We start from the raw sequence: 24818 nt of genomic DNA, 5'->3' as shown, positions 1-24818 counted from the left end.
TGGTTGATGTTTTGTTGTATTTGTCATCAGTCCAGTGACACTGGCTCAGACTGTAATGGGTTCATGGTGTGTGACTCCCTCTAGTGGATGTTGTGGAGTATTGTGTTGTCTTTGCTCCAAAGGTTTTTGTACAGAGTTTTGGTGTTTCCTGTCACTGTGGGCTGCACAGCACAGTAGTACACAGCAGAGTCTGTCACTGCAGCAGAGATGATCTGCAGATGCAGTTTGGTTTTATCCTCACTCACGTTAAAGGACAGTCTAGAGACTGGTTCAGATATGGATGATCCTGTTCCAGAGTGAGAGATTAGGAACTCTGGTGGTTTTCCTGGATATTGTCGATACCAGAAGAAATAATCAGCACCACCTTGTTTGGAGTATGTGTAGGACAGAGTAACAGTGCTGTCTTCTAAACTGGACTCTTCATTCTTGACTGGACTGAGTTCTTCACAGCTGACACCTAAAGGAAGAGAAATCTGTTTTATATTATGTTTTTTGAAAAAAAACTCAAAAGAAATGAACTGCCTGCAGAAAACATTAGAATTTAACTTGACAGAATAAAAGCATAATGTAACATACCTGTTATAATGGAGAGAAACATCAGAGACAGCCCATAATAGTCCAGTGACAGCATGTTGAATAAAGGTAATGTTTCTGGTTTGTGTATTGAACTCTACTGAATATGGAAGTTCCTCTCTCTTCTATAGTTCAGTAACAGCTCAGCTCCTCCCTGAATCTCTCCGTCTCCTCTTAGATCTGTATTTTCACCTCTTCTTCTTCCTCCTGGTTAACAGACTGAAGGCAGCAGTTTGTAACAGCTTTCAGCTGATAGTTTTATTTGTTGGTGATTTCTTTCTAATAGGAGTTACAGACCTGTAGCTGTGAGGATTGTAAGGGTGGATCATGTTATCAGGGTCTATAAACAAAAACAATCGACTGATTTATAGTCCTGAAGTAGAGACAACATTATTCATTACTACTATTCAGCCCAGTTTCACAGCAACACGTGTGATAGACCCACAGATCCTCTACAGGACAGTGTGTGAGTGTGACAGTTTGTCTCACTGGGTGCAAAATGTAAAAAAGCATCAACGGGCAGCAGAGGCGGAGCTAGAGGCGAGGCCGGGGTAGCACTGGACCCCCTGAAATCTGATTGGACCCCCCAGGTGCCCCCCCAGATGATTGACATGTCACGGCACCGCACATCTTGTTGAAAGGAGCCAGTTGCGTTTTGAAATCAGTGATGCTTATTGACTGCTAAGTCCCTCCTGTACAGAAGTTGGCGCTATTTACCACAAAGAGTTGAAATCCACATTTATTAGGAGAAGAAGAAGAATCGCCACAGAAGAAGAGTAAGTTTGAACTAGAGGACCGCTTATCGTTGCTGGATTGCCTTGAGCCAGGAGAACAGGACAGGAGACCAACACAACAAGACGGAAAAGAAGAAGAGAAAGAAGGATAAATAGCTTTCATGGACAGTGAAATCCTCATTCTTAAGTAAGTTTTACAGTGGTGTCCTAATGAGTAAGTGTTTAAAATCACTTTTGTGTTCAGATAGGAGATCGCTTTGCTAGAAGCCACGGGTATAAAGCTAACGTTAACATTAAGTTACATCTCATGGTGTCAACAGATGACCAGTGTCAGCTTCCAACAGCCGCTCCACATTAACCAGAGGTGGGAGTAAGTCACATACATGCAAGTCATAAGCAAGTCACAAGTCTTAACTTTCAGGTCTCAAGCAAGCCCAAAGTTACTATTGATGAAAATCAAGCAAGTCAAGTCGAGTCATTGCTAAGGTTAAACAAGTCACATGAAGTTCGTATGAATGTATTCTTCATATCTGTAGACACAGTAAACAGAAGTAGGTCTACTTACCTGAAACTTACTAGTTAGCTGCAGTTATCATCTCATAATCTTCTGGATCTCTTAACTGTGTTTCCATGAACATTTTATTTGTATTCCAGATATTTCAAGATGCTAAGAGGAGGGTCCAATTTAGCCGTGTCTGATATAATTCCCTAGAACTCAGCATGGAGCAAGGAAGAGAGCATTCAATTCTTGGATTCAATACTCACTCCTTAAAGACTCCTCCTACTGCTTTGCATGTAGACATTTTCCCCTGCCTAATGCACCAGACTCTGCCTTTGCATCAGAGTCAGGCTTCTCCAATTGGAAAAAGGTGTTTGTCAAAGCAGGCTGGGTTTAAACTCCACTCAAAATCAGAGATGCATGTCAATGCAATGTATGCATGGAATCAGTGTAAAAAAGCTACTGAGATGAACACGAGTATGTTAACCTCTCCGCACCCACCCGCCCGCCGACGGGCGATTTCAGATAAATGACTGTATGTCTACACTGCGCAGTGACGTATCCCGCTTCAACTTTCATCAATATGGACATACTATACGTCGTTAGAAAGAGGAGAATCTCCGCAATTCATTCATCCAGTTGATTTTGCAGAAATCATGAGCACCAAACCATAAATCATTGATATTCACCAGCATGGTAAACGTGAGACACAAGAAACACACGGCGACTCCCTACCTTTGAAGCGGCCATAAAGCCGTAATATGTGTCCATTCCTCAATTATCTATATTCCAGTTGTCCGTAAGAATCCACTGATCAAAAGCATAAAAATGGTTTTTCATAAAATTATTCCAGCTTGTGAATATCGTCCTGTAAAGTCCATTTGTTTACCGTCTGCCAACTTTGTCCGGCATATAAAGTTCATACTTTACCGGCCGCACCGAAATGTTTTCTAGTTCCTGTAAGGTGATGTTGGGTATGCTTGTTTTCATCACTTTGCTAGCTACAAAATAAAAGTGTCCCCATCTTTTTCTGTTCAGTTTTCACCCCAGCAGAGCCCCTGAAGTAGATCGAGCGCTGCCTGTTTGAAGGACCAATATACTTTGTTTACTGTTTTTCGTTGCCTTAGTATAGGAATAGCGTATTGGCTATCGACATGTCAATAACTCAGGCTTCTAGCCAATTATTTTACCTTTCTAATGAGGGCAGGCGTGCCCAGGTCAGGTATTTATGAGCCGAGGGGTTTCCGTGCGTCTGGCGACTCGTGGGCGGACTTTACGCAGCAGACGCACGGTGAAGAGACGCAGCAAACATTTACATTTCTTCGTAGGCATTTTCAGAGTTTACAATGGCGAAAGCCAGGAAGAAATCCAAATATATCCGAGAAGATGACCAGGAATGGACTATAGCATCATCTGATGAGAGTCAAGACAGTGAGTATGACTCTGAGAGAGAGGAGATGTTCGCTCAGGGACTTGACGACATCTTAGATCGGTGAGTAACGTTATCTTTGATCATGTTTTATTTATTTATTTAGCCATGAGTGAAATTTGAATGAAAGTTAGTGGGTGGGGTTTTTTTTTATGATTACAGTGAACAGTACAGTATACATTAGCATGTCATAAATGATGCTAAATGGTTAGCGCCCCAGGGCCTAATTAGCCTTGCTAAGCCTAGCTAGCTAGCTAGCTACTCAACTACTCAACTAAAGTTATGTAATCCTTGTAATCCTATTCTATAATGTCAGGGTTTTCCCTGCCATTATACGGCTAAGGCGCGGCGCCCAAGCGTATTTGCCTCCCGCCTAAGCAGGGTTCTCCCCAGACGATGGAACAGCGACGCTACACCGCTATACCGCTAGGTCAGCGGCGCTATACTCCGCGCGTGACGGTGACGAGCGTCCTGCCCCCGGCTGACGGCGATGAGCGTCCGTCCGTCCGTGTCTCTCTCTTCCCCCACCCCCCGGGACAGACTATCCTCTAATTCCCTTTTATTTAGATTTTTTTTTTCAAGCTTGTAAACAAATTGAACTAGATCTTTTTCACTGACCAGACACTGGGAATATTCCCCCAATTCAATTATTCTGTTTATGTACAGTTATTTCCCTGATGTTTTTGTGTAATATATAATATCATATCCGTGTTTATTTGTTTCCTATGTAAATAACACCCCATTGAAATGCATTTATATATTTTTTCATTATATTTGGTAACATTTGTGCATTGCATTGTGTTTTGTAGGTCACAGTCTGACAGTGACGTGGATTGGGAGCCTCAAAGTAGGACACTCAGACGCCAAACCCCATCTCCTGCTGAAGTTGGTCGGCAGAAGCGGCAACGATCGTCTGCATCCACCAGTGCTACCTCCCCCGCTGCATCTTTCACTGCCCCCTCTGGCTCAGGGGAAGCTGCAGCTTCTACACCAACTGCTGGACGTTCCCGTGCTGCCAGACGTGCCCGGGGGAGGGGCAGAAGAGGAGGATCCTCCAGAGCACATAGCTCCCACACGGAGGAACAACAGTGGCATGATGTGGGGGATGACGACGTTGAACCTGCTCAAGTTGCCTTCATGCCGGTGAGACAGCCCGGACCACAGCAGGAGACCAGAGTGGCAACCAGTCCACTGCAGTTTTTCAGACTGTTTTTCACCGACGCAGTGCTTGGGACTTTGATGGCAAACACTAATATTTTGTTGATATTGGCACAGTTATACATACAGTAATAGTGTATTGATAGATAATACAATCCTTGTTTGAAATTCAGTTCAGTATAGTCTGTCATTTTTGTATAATGGTAACTATTCTGTAGTGTCTTGTCACATGACAATATCTCAATATGGCCACCTAGAAGCGTGTGGAAACCCCTCCAACCACCCATCAAATGAATGTGTGAATAAATTATGTTTTGAATCATGGAGAAAGGTTTTATAGTCACCAGAATGCTTCAGTAATGTTTTCAGTGTCACAGAAGTGAGTAAAAGCATTTGGCACAATTTGGCCATTTGGAGACATTTTGGAGAGGTTCGTGGACGCCAGTGACACCACAAACTAAAACCTCCATAACTCCCATAAGGGTAGGCCTAGAAGTCTAAAATTTCACCCAGGTGTAGTTGACAAGATGAGGAAGGTATGTGCTATATTGCCATATGCCTTACATAAAGCACATCCTAGTTATTGTTATTCAAATATGACCTATTATTTTCGAAGACAAAAAAAATGTTTTAGAGCCATGTTTGAACTGATGTCATTTTGGTTGTGTGTATGGTACATGCTAAATAAACACATTCACAGAAACTAGAGGTTGTCAGCTTTCAAATGGCGTATCATACATCCATCTCGGACTTGTAGTTCTTGTGTTATCAGCTTTTCCATTTGGGTATGCTAAATAGGTGAAGTTACTGAAAATAGGTGGGTGCGAACAGGTTAAACTCTTTGAACATGAACTGACGAAAAAAAGTGGAAGAAGATCAACATCATGTGAAAACAATAGCAAATGTGCTCCTTTTGACTGCAACCCAAATTATAGTACAGAGGGGCCATCGAGAGTCCTCAGACTCAGAATAAGGGGAACTTTTTGGCCATTCTAGATGAGATAGCAAAGCATGACCAATTTATTGAAAAAAGGCTGGATGCCATGTATGTTACAGATACTTTAATTCATAGACTGGATCTAATATATTCCACCCACAGTGAAGTTAGTTTTAGGTTGGATGTTGGACAGACATTGTCTCTGGATCCAGCGGCGTCAGTTTGTCCCGGTGTTGGCAGTCAGAGGACGTTAGCTGACCTCTGAAACACAGAGGTTTCACTCAGGATCCGTCAATAAAATACTGTCTGACTGAAACAAAGATCATGTTATTTTCAGTACCTTCCTGCTGGCTTGACCTTATTAGTGAAGATCATGGATACAAATGTTCATGTCATGTTTTCTATTGAAATTGATTATTTATAATATTCATAGTGTCTTTAGAAAACTCAGCATGTTTTATCATTTGTTTCCAGGTCACATGACAAAAAAAATTGATTTGTCATAGTAATAATATAGTTTGGATTTGATTTTGCATCAGTGAGTCACATGACATGAACTCTACTGAAAGCAATGAAAATGTATAATTAATGTTATTTAATGTGATATATGACTAGCAGTATAACTCAATGACAGCAGGTGTGTCCTCATCATCCAGAGAGGTAAAACAATTCATCGTTGGTTTGGAGTCACTGTGTTAGCAGCTGTAACCACAGTGACTGTGATAAAACAGGAATTAGCAGAATCCATCTGATATGAAGCTGTGGTTTGAATACCACTTCCCTCCTCTTTGAAGAGTAGTCAGATATCTGTGTTCAGGTTTTTGTACAGCCTCTTCTACACTTTGTATCACTGTGTTTCTAGAGCACAGTAGTAGAGAGCTGTGTCTGCCAGGGTTAGCTCTCTGATGGTCAGTGTAGTTGATGTTTGTGTTGTTTGAGACTGATATCGCTTATCAGGAATATATTCAGCTCTGTACCCCTTTGCTCCTTTCAAGAGTATAAACCGAGGAGCCTGAAGGTCAGAATGATGTCTGTACCAGTGAAGGTAAATATCGTTGTATCTTGTCTGATATCGACATTTGAGTGTGACAGATTGTCCTTCTGTTCCACTGACTTCATCTTTTTCAGGAGAGATGCTGTCTCCAGCTATTAGTCCTGGAAAAAGTGTAATGAAGCCATTAGACTAACATTGTTCATGAGGCTGAGAGGAGAAGACAGTGGAAAATATCAAGTGTACAGTGTTACTCTGTGCTCCTTCACAGTCACATACAAACAATATCATTCAGTGAACATCCATTTTGTCAATCTGATGAAAACATGAGGAGCATTGACTCTGTCAGAGCAAAGACATGAGAAAAGTGATGAAATCCAGGTTGTGTATATGTGGTTAATGCAGCAGGTTCAACAACACTTAAATTCCTGTTGTGTTCCAAAACTCACCTGTAAAGTGACAGAAGAGTAAAAAGAAGTAAAGCAACATGTCTTTGGATTTATTAAAGCCAGACAGACAGCAGATGAGCAGTGTTCTTCCACTGCAGCACAATGAGGAAGGAATGATGTCATTGGTTGAGTTGAGGCTAAATGGGCGGGGCCAATCAGCTCTTCACATTATTTATTCACTTCAACTCAACCAATCCATTTCTGTCTGTTGTCACAGCAGCTCTGTGTGGAATCTTTATTGGTTGATGTTTTGTTGTATTTGTCATCAGTCCAGTGACACTGGCTCAGACTGTAATGGGTTCATGGTGTGTGACTCCCTCTAGTGGATGTTGTGGAGTATTGTGTTGTCTTTGCTCCAAAGGTTTTTTGTACAGAGTTTTGGTGTTTCCTGTCACTGTGGGCTGCAGAGCACAGTAGTACACAGCAGAGTCAGACAGCTGAAGCTTCTGGATCTTCAGAGGAACTGAGTTTGAGGTGGAATCCAGTGTGGATGAAAATCTCTCCTCATATTCCTTCTCTGTGTTCCCTGTACCAAACTTCGGGCGGTTCAGTATGAATTTGGGGCTGTTGTTTCCATCCTGTTTGTACCAGAAGAGATAATAACTTGGGTCACTGGTCTCAAATTTGCAGTCCAGTGTAACTGTGTCTTCTTCAGCAGCAATAACATCTCCTGTTGGCTGGATCACTCTGTCTGCTCCTTTACACTCTGAGGAAGAAGAGAACATGCAGAGGAAGAGATGAATCAATAAAGATGATTGATTAAAGGAAAACAATCAGTAGGTTTAAAGAGTTACCTAGCCAGAGAGTCAAAATCAGGATGTTTCTCAGCCAGTGTTTCATGTCTGCAGTGAGAGGGGAGGAGAGAGAGGAAGAACATTGATACTCTGATGGATCTGGGCCTTCACATCATTGGTCCTTCATCTGTATCATCTGTTGAGGAACTCTCTACATTTACATCTCATTTACATTTTATCTGTTCAGCTCAAATGTTCTTCATGATGATTGTAGCGGACAGAACACAGGAATATACAAAGAAACTAAATTCTTTCATCAACATTTTGATGGTTTAATCAAAAGTCTCTTCATGTCTGTGTTGTGTTAATTTACAGGATAATGTTTCCTCCCTTTTTTATCTAGTTAACTTTTAAAGACTTTTTGACTCAATGCATTCCAACTCTGCAGCCTGAAACTGAATACAAGTCCAGAGAACACATGCTGTGTGTCTCCTCTGTGGACTCAGATAGACCTTGTCTGAGCCTGGACTCATCATCCAAAAGTGATCCCAGCTGCTTCACTGAACCTACAAGTTCACCTCATTATCAACCCATCCATCACTGCATGATGAGGTATCTGGACTGCAACACATTCTGGTCTTTAATTCAACTCAGTTTAAATTTAACCTGTTCCTCCATGTTGTGTGAGTTAAGGAATGTAGACAGTGTGGGGCTAACAGCTCCAAGGGTCCCTGGATTCAGTATTCAGCTGTGTGTGTGTCAAAGGTTAGCAGAAGACAAGGCAACTGTAGAGAAATGAAACAGAATTTGACCGTCATGTCAGATGGATGGAGATGTCTAAACATGTACATTTCCAGGAAAGGATAGTTGGATCATTTTGGTAATTTTGGGATACAAGACCTAAGGAGTGACAGTAACATATTTAGTCATTTATGGGAGATGAGCAGGGAGATAGACCAACTCCTTTTCTAGTCCATTGGACAGATCGACCCTCAACCCACCAAAGTGACCAATTGGAAGAAGTAGGCAGGTATAGCCCCAGGGACTTTACATTGGCCTGCACGAGTAGAGAAGGTGAGGTGGTAATTGGTAGATTTCCTAAGATCGAAGGCTTGATAGGATTTCTGATAGGGCAGAGGGTGAAGCATTTTGGCTTTGCTTTACCATATATGTAAGAATACCAGAGGGCGGCCGCATCTGGTTCAGACGCCAGCTTGAGATCTGTTTCAATAAAGATTGCTCTATCATTCCATCCAGCCTTGCCTTCGCAGAATTCTTTTATCATCAAACTACTAGCCAACACCTTTGATGAAGAGAGCCCAGAGACAACAATGACTTAATCAATGGAGGTGGTGTCACTTCTAACGACTGCTTAATAATGTCTCATGTATGGTAAGAATGGTACAGAGGATATATTGTTAACTTGTTTTACAAACATCCAACCAGCATTTGGTGATATAATATTGACATCTAAAATGCTCATTGCTAGATGATTTTTGCTTCTATTGATCAGAGTATCATATTCCCATTTGTGTTTTTGAATCGATTGTAATATCGTTCATTCATTATTTGGTTCATTTTGATGTTGTTTCACACACATCAAGCCAGGATTTAAACCAGTTTAACAGTGTGTGACTCCCTCTAGTGGATGTTGTGGAGTATTGTGTTGTCTTTGCTCCAAAGGTTTTTGTACAGAGTTTTGGTGTTTCCTGTCACTGTGGGCCTCACAGCACAGTAGTACACAGCAGAGTCTGTCACTGCAGCAGAGGAGATCTGCAGATGCATTCTGGTTTTGTCATCACTCACTTTGACAGACAGTCTAGAGTCTTGTTTTTTTAATATTCCTCCTGTTCCCAAGTGAGAGATGAGGAACTCTGGTGGTTTTCCTGGATATTGTCGATACCAGAAGAAATAATCAGTGCTATCAGCTTGTTTGGAGTATGTGTAGGACAGAGTAACAGTGCTGTCTTCTAAACTGGACTCTTCATTCTTGTCTGGACTGAGTTCTTCACAGCTGACTCCTAAAGGAAAAAATAACTCTGTAACTTCCTGATGTAAATATTTCATTACTGAAGCTCTTGTAAAGTGAATTATGTCACCTACCTGTTATTGTGAGCAGAAACAAAGTGACAGACAGACTGAAGTTCACTGACAGCATCTTAAAGATCAAGACAGTCTGTTTTTGTATGAAACTCCACTGTGAGAGTTTGTCTTTTCTGAACTTGAGTCTCAGTTTCTCTCCTCCCTTAATCCCTCCCTCCTTCCTCTCACAGCTCTGACAGATAGTGTGTTTGTCACTGCTGTGCTGCTGTTATTCACTAACTTCTATCATTTCCATCTGGTAAGAAGCAGCTGATGAGGTAACACTGATTTACACCTGACAGCACATGTGAAGGTCCTGACTCGGCTCAATCTTTAATCTGACAATGTGCTCCCCTTCACTTCCACGTGACAACCATATTAATGACTGATTGGAAACTTGTCTCAAACAATACTGTTCACATTATTGTGTCCCATGTGAGGACCAGTCAAATCATGAGAGTCCTGTACAAACATAAATCACCTACACAGTTGATTTTCAGCTCCAACCAGAAAGATTGTTTCCATCTGTCAGACTGTCTCTTCTAAAGTCTCATGGTTGATCATTATTGTTCATCAATCAGTCTGATTTTGTAGGTCAGTTATTTCATGTGCCATGTATGTGTTACAAATACTTTTATTTATAGACTGGATGTTATATATTCCACCCACAGTGAAGTTAGTTTTAGGTTGGATGTTGGACAGACATTGTCTCTGGATCCAGCGGCCTCAGTTTGTCCCGGTGTTGGCAGTCAGAGGACGTTAGCTGACCTCTGAAACACAGAGGTTTCACTCAGGGTCCGTCAATAAATTACTGTCTGACTGAAACAAAGATCATGTGATTTTCAGTACCATCCTGCTGGCTTGATCTTATTAGTGAAGATTATGGAGACAAATGTCATATTTTTTATTACAATTTTTCATTTGTAATATTCATGTTGTCTTTAGAAAACTCAGCATGTTTTATCATTTCTTCCCAGGTCATGTGATTAAAAAATGTTGATCTGTCATAGTATAATTTGGTTTTGATTTTGCATCAGTGGGTCACATGACATGAACTCTACTGAAAGGAACGCGGATTTATAATTAATTTGGTATATGACTAAATTATTAATGTGATATATGAATAGCAGTATAACTCAATGACAGCAGGTGTGTCCTCATCATCCAGATTCATCGTTGGTTTGGAGTCACTGTGTTAACAGCTGTAACCACAGTGACTGTGATAAAGCAGGAATTAGCAGAATCCATCTGATATGAAGCTGTGGTTTGAATACCACTTCCCTCCTCTTTGAAGAGTAGTCAGATATCTGTGTTCAGGTTTTTGTACAGCCTCTTCTACACTTTGTATCACTGTGTTTCTAGAGCACAGTAGTAGAGAGCTGTGTCTGCCAGGGTTAGCTCTCTGATGGTCAGTCTAGTTGATGTTTGTGTTGTTTGAGACTGATATCGAGTATCAGGAATATATTCATAATCTCTGTTTGACTTTGCTCCTTTCCAGAGTATAAACTGAGGAGCCTGAAGGTCAGAATGATGTCTGTACCAGTGAAGGGCAACATATGTTTCAGTTGTTTCATATTGACATTTGAGGTTGACAGATTGTCCTTCTGTTCCACTGACTTCATCTTTTTCAGGAGAGATGCTGTCTCCAGCTATTAGTCCTGGAAAAAGTGTAGAAAATGAAGCCATTAGACTAACATTGTTCATGAGGCTGAGAGGAGAGACAGTGGAAAATATCAAGTGTACAGTGTTACTCTGTGCTCCTTCACAGTCACATACAAACAATATCATTCAATGAACATCCATTTTGTCAATCTGATGAAAACATGAGGAGCATTAACTCTGTCAGAGCAAAGACATGAGAAAAGTGATGAAATCCAGGTTGTGTATATGTGGTTAATGCAGCAGGTTCAACAACACTTAAATTTCCTGTTGTGTTCCAAAACTCACCTGTAAAGTGACAGAAGAGTAAAAAGAAGTAAAGCAACATGTCTTTGGATTTATTAAAGCCAGACAGACAGCAGATGAGCAGTGTTCTTCCACTGCAGCACAATGAGGAAGGAATGATGTCATTGGTTGAGTTGAGGCTAAATGGGCGGGGCCAATCAGCTCTAAACATTATTTATTCACTTCAACTCAACCAATCCATTTCTGTCTGTTGTCACAGCAGCTCTGTGTGGAATCTTTATTGGTTGATGTTTTGTTGTATTTGTCATCAGTCCAGTGACACTGGCTCAGACTGTAATGGGTTCATGGTGTGTGACTCCCTCTAGTGGATGTTGTGGAGTATTGTGTTGTCTTTGCTCCAAAGGTTCTTGTACAGAGTTTTGGTGTTTCCTGTCACTGTGGGCCTCACAGCACAGTAGTACACAGCAGAGTCTGTCACTGCAGCAGAGGAGATCTGCAGATGCATTTTGGTTTTATCATCACTCACGTTGAAGGACAGTCTAGAGACTGGATCAGATGTTGGTTTTTCTGTTCCATAGTGAGAAATAAGGAACTCTGGTGGTTTTCCTGGATGTTGTTGATACCAGAAGAAAGTTTCTTGGGCAGTTGCTTGTTTGGAGTATTTGTAGGACAGAGTAACAGTGCTGTCTTCTAAACTGGACTCTTCATTCTTGACTGGACTGAGTTCTTCACAGCTGACACCTAAAGGAAGAGAAATCTGATTTATGTTGTGCTTAAAAAAACTGAAAAGAAATAAAGTGCCATCAGAAAATATTCGAATTTAACTTGATAGAATAAAAGCATAATGGAACATACCTGTTATAATAGTGAGAAACATCAGAGACAGCCCATAATAGTCCAGTGACAGCATGTTGAATAAAGGTAATGTTTCTGGTGTGTGTATTGAAATCTGCTGAATATGGAAGTTCCTCTCTCTTCTCTAGTTCAGTAACAGCTCAGCTCCTCCCTGAATCTCTCCGTCTCCTCTTAGATCTGTATTTTCACCTCTTCTTCTTCTTCCTGGTTAACAGACTGAAGGCAGCAGCTTGTAACAGCTGGAGCTGTATTTAATTATAAAAATGTGGCTCTGATGATTTCAATGATAGATCATCTTTTCCAGTGGTGGACAGTAACGGAGTAAATTTACTTGAGTACTGTACTTAAGTACATATCCAGAGGATTTGTACTTTCCTTGAGTATTAGATTTCTTTGGTACTTATTACTCTTAGTTGAATACATTTCCAAGACAAATATTTTTACTTTTACTTGAGTTAATTTCTAGGAAGGCTGAAACGTACTCGCTACTTTCAGGTCTGCTCTTTTTTTTTTTTTTTTTTTTCTAAAATACTATTGGACACAAGCTGTGTTTGTCAAAGAAGGAAACCTATCACAGTGCACGCTCTCCACTGGGATCTATGTAAAAGCAGAAATACGTCATCCCTCCCCATAAGAAAACCACCAAAGTAGCCACGCTCTCGACTGCGGTCGTCAACACAAAACCGCGACAATGGCTGCATCAGATGTAGTTTTTTGTAAAGCAGTGATTCTCAACCAGTGGTCTGGGGACAACATTGGTCTTTGAGGGGGTTCCAGTTCCCAACTTAGCTAAATGATAGAGAGTTAGTTGGACGGTGCAGGTTCATTTGGTTACAGTTTTAATGATTGTTAATAAACATCTGCATCTGCAACATCTGCTGTCCTCCTGTGATCCCATTCATTTGATCTGTTTTTATAGGTGTTTCTGCAGGCTTTATATAATATTGTGGTTCTAAAAGCAAGCACATCAGTGCAGGTGGTTTCAAAGAGTTAATTCTCAGAAACAAGAGTTAAAAGGTCCTTAAATTCATTTAGAAAAAATTATAGTAACTCATTGATGTGAAAAATAAGAAATATACTCTTACTTTTACTTAAAGCAAATTTAAAAGCCTGTACTTTTGGATACTTAAGTACCTTTAAAAGCAAGTACATTTTTACTCTTACTCGAGTAACATGTCGACTGAGCTACTTTTACTTGTAACGGAGTAAATTTTGACCAGTAGTATTTGTACTCTTACTCAAGTACTGGGGTCGATCACTCTGTCCATCTCTGATCTTTTCTGGGTTTGTAAAGAGAAGATGTACTTGTTCTATACTCCTAATGTAGAGTCAAAACTTTTTCATCACTGTACAACTTAATCTTGTTACTGGTAACATGCAGAGATATATATTGTATGTTGCCTCACATGGGGAACCATATATGGTGATTCATCTTGAGGCATCTGGATGGCAACACATTCTGATCTTTGATTTTACTTAGTTTAGATTTAATGATGACTGATTGTTTCTCCTTGTGTGAGTGAAGGAATGTAGATGTTGTGGAGCTTGCAGGTCCAGGGTTCTCTTAGTTGTTTTTCAGCTGTGGGTGTGTTAAAGGTTACTTTGACCCTCACATCAAATGGGGAAAGATGCCTAAACGTTTATGTTCCTGTAGAAAGACAGACAGGTCATTTTGGGGAGAAGACCTAAGGTCGACCGCAGCCAAGTTATATGAGTTATGGGAGATGAACAGGGAGACAGGTCAACTCCTCTTATAGTCTATTGGATAATTTACCAAAATGACCAATTAGGAGAAGTAGGTGTGTACTGGAGAAGGGACTCTAAAAAGGCCTGCACAGGGAGAGACGGTTGGGGTGGTTATTTGTAGATTTCCTAAGATAGAAGGTTTGAGAGGATTTCTGGTAGAGCAGAGGGCAAAGCACTGGGCAGAACTTTGCCAGGATCTGAGAACACCAGAGGGTGGCTGCCTGTTCGGATGCAGGCTGGAGATCTATTTCAATAAAGATTTCTTTATCATTCCATCCAGCCTTGCCTCTGCAGAATCCTTTCATCATCAAACTACACGCTAACACCTTTGATGAAGAGAGCCCAGAAACTACAGTCTGACATTAATAGGGAGTTTTGGGTTAAACTTGGCTGTCAATAATAAGAAGTGATTATTGGGGATAATTACAAATCATGATAAAAATGAAAATGACATTTAATTTCTCTCCGTCTCTTCTTAGATTTGTATTTTCTCTTCTTTCTGTTAAACTTCCTCTACCTTCAACTCTGAAATGATGCTGATACTGCAGTAGCACACATATAAATCATGTTTTACTCATGTCGGATATATTTTTGTGTTTTTGATGAGTCAAACATGTGAAACACATGCTGGAAAAAATGAATCCCATTTCCTTTCTAAATGGAGGCTTCTTTAAAAAACAATCCCAGCTGTGAAACATGAATTTCTCTCTCCAGACTCTTTTCTGTTCAGTCTCTACAAACATGATTTCTTTGAGTGTCAGCAGCGAGAGCTGAATATCAAGCAGCTCTTCTTCAGTTTAAACTGACTAAGTGTCTGAATACTGACTCTAGTTTCTGCTCATAATCCGATATCACACAATGTCTCTTTGTTTGACAGAAGTTCTTCTGTCCATTGGTGAATGTCTTGATCTGGTTGGAAATAACGTCATTAAATATTTGATCAACAATGATGTGTTACTGATGAACACAGTCAACATACAGACAAACACATCATATGTCAGTTAAAGTAATCAGGGATTATTTTGTCCTCCTGTTTGTCTTCTGGACCAAACTGTCATGTAGTGCAATGATCTCACACATAGAACTCATCAGTTCCACTGTTTTGTGTTTGTGACTTTGTGAGTCCAAAGATGGTAGATGTCATAGTCACATCCAGCTGAAGTTTAACAGTGTGTGACTCCCTCTAGTGGATGTTGTGGAGTATTGTGTTGTCTTTGCTCCAAAGGTTTTTGTACAGAGTTTTGGTGTTTCCTGTCACTGTGGGGCTGCAGAGCACAGTAGTACACAGCAGAGTCTGTCACTGCAGCAGAGGAGATCTGCAGATGAAACTCCTTTCTGTCTCTATCATGTGAAACAGACAACTTCCGTGTTTTCTCTGAACCTTCTCTGATGAGAAACTGTGGAGATGAACTGGACTTCTGTTGATACCAGTAGAGGCTGATAACAGTGCCTGAATAGTTGCAGGAGAGAGTCACAGTGTCTCCTTCCACAGCCAGCATCACATCTTTAAATGGTTTCACTAAATCCTCAGAGGATCCTGAAAGAACAAACATATAATTCACTGTCACATTTGTATTTCTTTACAGTGAGTTTAGTCAAAGAAAAACTTGATTAAAGTTGACTTACCAGCATGAAACATGAAGATCATCATCCAGATTAAAAAGAGCTGCATTATCTTCAGTTGTAGTGAATGAAGAACAGAGAGAACGCAGCAGCTCTTCACTTCTAAAATGAAGCCTCTCATATTCAGTCGTGTAGCTCCTCCTCTTGCTGAGGGTTGTGATGTATGTGGTCAAAATGGCTTCTTGTAGTTGTTATTGTCTCCTTGTGTTGAGGGGACAATTTAGCATTCCTTCAACATCATTTACTGGAAATGTATTCACCGCCAGTCTTCTGACAGACGTAAAAGTCTGTAACATCAAGCACAAACTCGTTGTTTTATTATTGCTTTTGCTCTCAGCATATGTCGGGACAAATCCAGGTCCTGTCAGTCCTGCACAATGCCTCACACCTGCAGATTTTATTCATGGATTCAGGATTCTTCATATCAGTGTCAGAAGCTTATTCTCTTAAATGGACATGTTTAGAATATGGATAAACTCTAAGCCTGATATTGTGTTATCAGAAACGGAGCTTACAGAATCTGTACAGATATTTGCATTAATGTTTACAGTGTTTATTGGACAGGCATCAAAGAAAAGACAGTTAAGTGGCTTTTTAAATCAAATATATTTAATGTTGAATTAGTGTTTTTTGAGTCCAGAACATAATTCAGAATATCTCTTCATGTTAAATTATCTAAAAATCACCATATTGTGCTGGTGGGATGTTGTTTTCTTCTATCTTCCCCTCAGATAACACTGTCTGCTCTTATTAAGCTTCTGTCTCAACTAAACTACAATCAAGAAAAAGAGAGATTAAGAGAAAACCTTAAAAATTCAAGGAAGTGCTTGAAAACCATCAAATCAATAGCTTCCAGGATTTACTGGAGAACATCTGGGTCCAGACCAAAGCACAGAAGACATGATGAGAGACTGTAACTAAGTCTTTAGTTTTCAAATGTTCTTGAATTTGAAGCTTCATTCAGTTGGTTCAGTGACAGCAGGTGTGTCCTCATCATCCAGAGAGGTGAAACAATTCATCGTTGGTTTGGAGTCACTGTGTTAGCAGCTGTAACCACAGTGACTGTGATAAAACAGGAATTAGCAGAATCCCTCTGATATGAAGCTGTGGTTTGAATACCACTTCCCTCCTCTTTGAAGAGTAGTCAGATATCTGTGTTCAGGTTTTTGTACAGCCTCTTCTACACTTTGTATCACTGTGTTTCTAGAGCACAGTAGTAGAGAGCTGTGTCTGCCAGGGTTAGCTCTCTGATGGTCAGTGAGGTTGATGTTTGTGTTGTTTGAGACTGATATCGATTATCAGGAATATATTCATCTGTTCTCCCTTTGGCTCCTTTCCAGAGTATAAACTGAGGAGCCTGAAGGTCAGAATGATGTCTGTACCAGTGAAGGGCAACATCGTCATCAGTTGTCTCATATTGACATATGAGTGTGACAGATCGTCCTTCTGTTCCACTGACTTCAGCTTCTACAGGAGAGATGCTGTCTCCAGCTATTAGTCCTGGAAAAAGTGTAGAAAATGAAGCCATTAGACTAACATTGTTCATGAGGCTGAGAGGAGAAGACAGTGGAAAATATCAAGTGTACAGTGTTACTCTGTGCTCCTTCACAGTCACATACAAACAATATCATTCAATCAACATCCATTTTGTCAATCTGATGAAAACATGAGGAGCATTGACTCTGTCAGAGCAAAGACATGAGAAAAGTGATGAAATCCAGGTTGTGTATATGTGGTTAATGCAGCAGGTTCAACAACACTTAAATTCCTGTTGTGTTCCAAAACTCACCTGTAAAGTGACAGAAGAGTAAAAAGAAGTAAAGCAACATGTCTTTGGATTTATTAAAGCCAGACAGACAGCAGATGAGCAGTGTTCTTCCACTGCAGCACAATGAGGAAGGAATGATGTCATTGGTTGAGTTGAGGCTAAATGGGGGGGAGCCAATCAGCTCTTCACATTATTTTTTCACTTCAACTCAACCAATCCATTTCTGTCTGTTGTCACAGCGGCTCTGTGTGGAATCTTTATTGGTTGATGTTTTGTTGTATTTGTCATCAGTCCAGTGACACTGGCTCAGACTGTAATGGGTTCATGGTGTGTGACTCCCTCTAGTGGATGTTGTGGAGTATTGTGTTGTCTTTGCTCCAAAGGTTTTTGTACAGAGTTTTGGTGTTTCCTGTCACTGTGGGCTGCAGAGCACAGTAGTATACAGCAGAATCTGTCAGTGCAGCAGAGGAGATCTGCAGATGGACTCGATTTCTCTTGTCATTCAGTTCAGCAGTCAGTCGAGGGTGTGGAGGTGTTGCTCTCACCACTGAAGGCTCTTTTGTATCAGTGATCAGGAGAAGGAACTGAGGAGCTGATCCAGGATCCTGTCGATACCACTGGAGATTATCAGCTTTAACTGAATAGTTACAGGACAGAGTAACACTACTGCCCTCTGATGAAAACACTTCAGCTCTGCTGGCAGCAATATCATCTTCCAAGGTGTTACCTAGTGAGGGAAACAACACGTTATATTTAGAGTTCAGTTCAATCAGAAGTACATCATTTGAATCATACATTGGGAAAATCATCCATACCTACGAGAGTTGAAAAGAACAAAATTGCAGTGAGTTTTTCCATGTTGACAGAGGTGAAATGCTGTAATTGAATGTTCAGTGTGAATAACTTAATTGAGTTGGGTTTTGTCTGATGTTCACAGCTGAAATCAAACAGTTCTGTCATGAAGCTCCTCTAGAGTCAGTAGGAAGAGATTCATATGTCAGACTGTCTTCATTTGTGAAGCTCTTCATTACAACTGTGTCTCATGAGTGAAAACACTCCAGACTGTATCATCACATCCTGCTGCAGTTTAACAGTGTGTGACTCCCTCTAGTGGATGTTGTGGAGTATTGTGTTGTCTTTGCTCCAAAGGTTTTTGTACAGAGTTTTGGTGTTTCCTGTCACTGTGGGCTTCACAGCACAGTAGTACACAGCAGAGTCAGACAGCTGAAGCTTCTGGATCTTCAGAGGAACTGATTTTGAGGTGGAATTCACTTTGGATGAAAATCTCTCCTCATATTTCTTCTCTGTGTTCCCCGTACCAAACTGGGGGCAGCTCAGTATGAATTTAGGGCTGTTGTTTTCATCCTGTTTGTACCAGAAGAGATAATAACCTGTTCCACTGGTCTCAAATGTGCAGTCCAGTGTAACTGTGTCTCCTTCAGCAGCAATGACATCTTCTGTTGGCTGGATCACTCTGTCTGCTCCTTTACACTCTGAGGAAGAAGAGAACATGCAGAGGAAGAGATTAATCAATAAAGATGATTGATTAAAGGAGAACAATCAGTAGGTTTAAAGAGTTACCAAGCCAGAGAGTCAGAATCAGGATGTTTCTCAGCCAGTGTTTCATGTCTGCAGTGAGAGGGGAGGAGAGAGAGGAAGAACATTGATACTCTGATGGATCTGGGCCTTCACATCATTGGTCCTTCATCTTTATCATCTGTTGAGGAACTCACTACATTTACATCTCATTTACATTTCAACTGTTCAGCTCAAATGTTCTTCATGATGATTGTAGCGGATTGAACACAGGAATATACGAAGAAACTAAATTCTTTCATCAACATTTTGATGGTTTAATCAAAAGTCTCTTTGTGCCTGTGTTGTTAATTCACAGGATTCCACTCTGCTGTCTGATGAGTTCTGGTAATAACTTTTAACACAGTGACATAATGAAATGTCAGCACAGCATGAGTGTATTTGATGTTAACCAGTATGATTTACTTATGACTTGATACAGCCCTAGAATATAAAACTTTACAAGTCACGCCGTCTTACGGTCACTTTTCTCTTTTCGGCTCGTCCTCTTGCCCTGACTCTTGGCTTTTGCTCATCACACTTTTTGGGCTCTCCGTGTTGAAGCCCTCCTACTTGGACATACTGCTAACCAGCCTTTAGGGATGTGGGCTTCTGTTTTTCACTTTTTACTGAGAACAACCCAAAGCTCCAGAATGAACTCTGAACTGAGAAAAATGACTGCAAAGATTTTTAAAAGCCAGAAGAAAAATGCTTGCTTGATGAATCATCATTCATTTTGTGATCCTCCTTATTTTTTTATCTATTTAATTTTGACTTTTGAAGACTTTTGGCTCCATTCATCTAAACTCCGCAACCTGTCTCTGAATAGAATAAAATAGAATAGAATAGAATAGAATAGAATTACTTTATTGATCCCAGTCTGGGAAATTATTTTGTTACAGCAGTAGTGTGTCCTGTTACGCTCGGTCTAGGGAGCCGAGCCTAACATAAATAACCGACACCAGAACACGGTGTAAGTTAAGAGAAGAATGCAATTTATTACAGGACAACAGGTGCAATATGTACAGTGATAGGTGCAATAGTGATGAAGCGTGGCTTCAGGGTGAACCCAGGCCTAAAATAACAAACAAAATACCGATCTAAACTCTGGAGCACGAAACTTACTAATCCCTACAGAAAACAAAAGAAACAAAAAGACAAGTGCTGAACCTACCTCCCTAACCTAATACCAAACACAGGAGAAAACACTACCTACTGCTTCCCTTAGCTCAGACACTCTTGCTCTGGTTTTACCCAGAGCACACGCACACTCACAAGCACTCCCGCACTCAGCCAAACAAACACACTCTAAGTTATTCACACTTTAATTTCTCACAGTACAATTTGCACAGAGTCTCAGCTAGGTAGATGCGTTGGCAAAAACAATCCACACTCATCGTCGGGCAGCATCGGCTTTTTAAGTCCTCGCTGCCTGTGTTGGCCAATCCATCGCTGCCACGCCAGGAATGCGGAGCCAATGGGGTGCGGGAGCCACCCGATCTTTGGGGCGATATGAGCGCTCACTCTGGCTGAAAGAAAAACACACACTACAGACAGATGCCGGCGGGAGCCGTAACAGTCCACAAAAATAAAAGAAAGAAAAAGAAAAATGCTCTGTACATGACATAAATAGAAAGCAAGGTATATGCACAGTGCAAACTATACTTGAAACAATAATTATCTATACAACTGTACAAGAAGTAAACAATTTCTATGAATGTGCAATGACAGAACCAAAATGTACACATAAGTGTGCAATGATAGAACCACAGGGAATATAAATAGATAAATAGACTTACAAGAACCTAGAATGCTTAGATGTAAGCATGTTATAAACTGAACAAAAACAGTAGTGAGATCAGAGATCTCTATGTCAGGCAGAGGTGAGAGAGTTGCTGAGTGGAGTGATGGCTTGTGGCAGGAAAGATTTCCTCTATCTGTTGTTACGATAGCGAAGCTGAAGCAGCCTTCGGTCAGTGTCCTCCTCTCCACCACAGCCTCCAGAGTGTCCTGTTTACAGCCAATCACAGAGCAGAGCCTCCCTAATGAGTTTATTGAGTCTGTTGGTGTCGCTGGCTCCAATGCTGCTTCCCCAACAAACCACAGCAAAGAAAAGTACACTGGCCACCACAGACTGATAAAAGATCTCCAACATCTTGCTGCACACGTTGAAGGATCTCAGCTTCCTCAGGAAGTAAAGTCTGCTCATCCCCTTCTTGTAAACAGCTTCAGTGTTAGATCTCCAGTCCAGTCTGTGGTTGATGGTAACACCAAGGTACTTATAATCCTCCACATCCCTTCCCAGAATGCACAGAGGTTGGGAAGCCCTCCTCCTCTTCTTCCTAAAATCAATCACCATAATTTTATTCATTTATTTGAATCCTAACTTGGTAAATTCTTTTTATCACTCGTATTTGACACGTGCACACACACACACAATGTAGAGGAGATGAGCAAACGGGCTGCAACACATGCCAGGATGAATCCAAGTGGGACTTGAACTGGCGACCTCCAAGACCCCAAGCCAAGTCCCTACGGACTGAGCTATTGCCGCAAAGTGAAGTTCAGCTGCAGGTGATTCTGTCCAGTCCACTCCACAAAGTTGTCCACCAGTGCCCTGTACTCCTCCTCCTGTCCCTCACTTATACAACCAACAACAGCTGAGTCGTCAGAAAACCTCTGCAGGTGACACGACCCGGTGTTGTACTGAAAGCAGTGGTGTATAAGGTGAACAGGAAAGGAGACAGTACAGTCCCCTGTGGAGCTCCTGTATCACTAACCACCGCATCAGACAGAACACTGCCCATACGGACAAACTGTGGCCTGCCTGTCAGGTAGTCAGTAATCCAGGAGACAATGGAAGTGTCGACACCCATCACCCGCAGCTTCTCACCCAGTGACAGTGGCTGGGTGGTGTTAACAGCACTGGATAAATCAAAGAATGTGATTCTCACAGAGCTGCCACCACCATCCAGGTGCGAATGGGCTCGTTGCAGCAGGTAGATGACAGCGTCATCAACTCCCAAGTGGGGCTGGTAAACAAATTGCAGAGGGTCTAGCAGGGCTCTCACCTGCAGCCTCAGGTGGGCCAAGACCAGTCTCTCCAGCACCTTCATGACGTAAGATGTGAGGGCCACTGGTCGATAGTCATTGAGGCCTGATGGTGTCCAACACAACAAGACCATGATGTAGATTTACAAACATCAAACAACAACTTGTTGACTCAGTATTGAAATCTAGAGGAATCTGGACAAACAACAAATTAGATTAATCTATGATGCTTTATAGATTAATCTTGTCAAAGATCTGATTTCAACATCAAAAGTGTTTTCAGTGCTGCCCTGGTGAAATATACTTCAATGTTCAGAGTGAATATATTGTCAGTGGTATAAATTCTAAAGCTTTACATCTCATTATCATCCCAGACTGTATCATCAAATCCTGCTGAAGTTTAACAGTGTGTGACTCCCTCTAGTGGATGTTGTGGAGTATTGTGTTGTCTTTGCTCCAAAGGTTTTTGTACAGAGTTTTGGTGTTTCCTGTCACTGTGGGCTTCACAGCACAGTAGTACACAGCAGAGTCAGACAGCTGAAGCTTCTGGATCTTCAATGGACATGATTTTGAGGTAGAATCTAATGTGGATGAAAATCTTTCCTTAAACTCATCTGGTGCGTTCCCCTCATCCCGTTGAATGCGGCTCAGTATGAATTTAGGGCTGTTGTTTCCATCCTGTTTGTACCAGAACAGATATGGACTTGTGTCACTGGTCTCAAATGTGCAGCCAAGTGTAACTGTGTCTCCTTCAGCAGCAATGACATCTCCTGTTGGCTGGATCACTCTGTCTGCTCCTTTACACTCTGAGGAAGAAGAGAACATGCAGAGGAAGAGATTAATCAATAAAGATGATTGATTAAAGGAGAACAATCAGTAGGTTTAAAGAGTTACCTAGCCAGAGAGTCAGAATCAGGATGTTTCTCAGCCAGTGTTTCATGTCTGCAGTGAGAGGGGAGGAGAGATAGGAAGAACATTGATACTCTGATGGATCTGGGCCTTCAGATCATTGGTCCTTCATCTTTATCACCTGTTGAGGAACTCTCTACATTTACATCTCATTTACATTCCAACTGTTCAGCTCAAATGTTCTACATGATGATTGTAGTGGACCGAACACAGGAATATACAAAGAAACTAAGTTCTTTCATCAACATTTTGATGGTTTAATCAAAAGTCTCTTTGTGCCTGTGTTGTGTGAATTCAGAGGATTCCACTCTGCTGTCTGATGAGTTCTGGTCATAACTTTTAACACATGCCATCTTATGGTCTCTTGTCACTTTTAAGCTCGTCCTCTTGTCCTGACTTTTGGCTTTTGCTCATCACACTTTTAAGGCTCTCGGTGGTGAAGCCCTCCGTCTTCTACATGCTGCTAACAACGACTGCAAATATTCTTAAAAGCCAGAAGCAAAGGCTTGCTTGAAGAATCATTATTGATTTTCTAATCCTCCTTATTTTTATCAAGTAAACATTGACTTTTGAAGACTTTTTGGCTCGATGCTACTCAACTCTACAGCCTGTCACTGAACACAACAAGACCAGAGAACACATGCTGTGTGTCTCCTCTGTGGACTCAGATAGACCTTGTCTGAGCCTGGACTCATCATCCTGAAGAAGTGAGACCAGCTGCTTCACTGAACCTACAAGTTCACCTCATCATCAGCCCGTCCATCACCACAGGACTTAATCAATGGGGGTGATTCCCCTTCTAATGACTGATTAATAATGTCTCATATATGGTGAGAATGTTACACAGATGATATATTTTAGTTTTCCTCCTAAACTCAGGTGAAACATCACATTTCATATTTTCTGTGATTCCAAATGTGTTTTTTTAACAAACATCCAACCAGGATTTGGTGATATAATACTGACATCTAAAATGTTCAATCTTAGATGATTTTTGCTTCTATTGATTTGTTTCATTCTGATGTTTTTTCAAACACATCAAACCAGGATTTAAACCAGTTTAACAGTGTGTGACTCCCTCTAGTGGATGTTGTGGAGTATTGTGTTGTCTTTGCTCCAAAGGTTTTTGTACAGAGTTTTGGTGTTTCCTGTCACTGTGGGCCTCACAGCACAGTAGTACACAGCAGAGTCTGTCACTGCAGCAGAGGAGATCTGCAGATGCAGTTTGGTTTTATCACCACTCACTTCAGCAGACAGTCTATTGTCTTGATTTTTTAATATTTCTCCTGTTTCTAAGTGAGAAATAAGGAACTCTGGTGGTTTTCCTGGATGTTGTCGATACCAGAAGAAATAATCTCCAGCAGTTGCTTGTTTGGAGTATGTGTAGGACAGAGTAACAGTGCTGTCTTCTAAACTGGACTCTTCATTCTTGACTGGACTGAGTTCTTCACAGCTGACACCTAAAGGAAGAGAAACCTGTTTTATACTGTCAAGAATTCAAACATTTTACATGCTGCAAAATGCCACCTACCTGTTATAATAGAGAGAAACATCAGAGACAGCCCATAATAGTCCAGTGACAGCATGTTGAATAAAGGTAATGTTTCTGGTTTGTGTATTGAACTCTGCTGAATATGGAAGTTCCTCTCTCTTCTATAGTTCAGTAACAGCTCAGCTCCTCCCTGAATCTCTCCGTCTCCTCTTAGATCTGTATTTTCACCTCTTCTTCTTCCTCCTGGTTAACAGACTGAAGGCAGCAGTTTGTATCAGCTGGAGCTGATAGTTTTACTTGTTGGTGAT

General features: G+C 41.1%; 1 gene segment (V, D, J or C); it reads right to left on the bottom strand.

The window, feature by feature from the left end:
• Nucleotides 1-7159: 7159 nt before the first annotated feature.
• LOC115572825 (T cell receptor alpha variable 14/delta variable 4-like) lies at nucleotides 7160-23781 on the bottom strand (the record flags this gene model as incomplete). The annotated part of the segment is given in 3 exon segments: nucleotides 7160-7476; nucleotides 23004-23041; nucleotides 23762-23781. Coding segments are annotated over 3 exon segments (375 nt in total), but the record flags the coding sequence as incomplete, so codon positions are not given.
• Nucleotides 23782-24818: the final 1037 nt, after the last annotated feature.

The sequence above is a fragment of the Sparus aurata genome, chromosome 21 (genome assembly GCF_900880675.1).
Source record: "Sparus aurata chromosome 21, fSpaAur1.1, whole genome shotgun sequence".
In the NCBI taxonomy this organism is placed as follows: domain Eukaryota; kingdom Metazoa; phylum Chordata; class Actinopteri; order Spariformes; family Sparidae; genus Sparus; species Sparus aurata.
The sequence above is the reverse complement of the archived record's forward strand: the minus strand, read 5'-3'. Positions and strand labels throughout refer to the sequence as shown.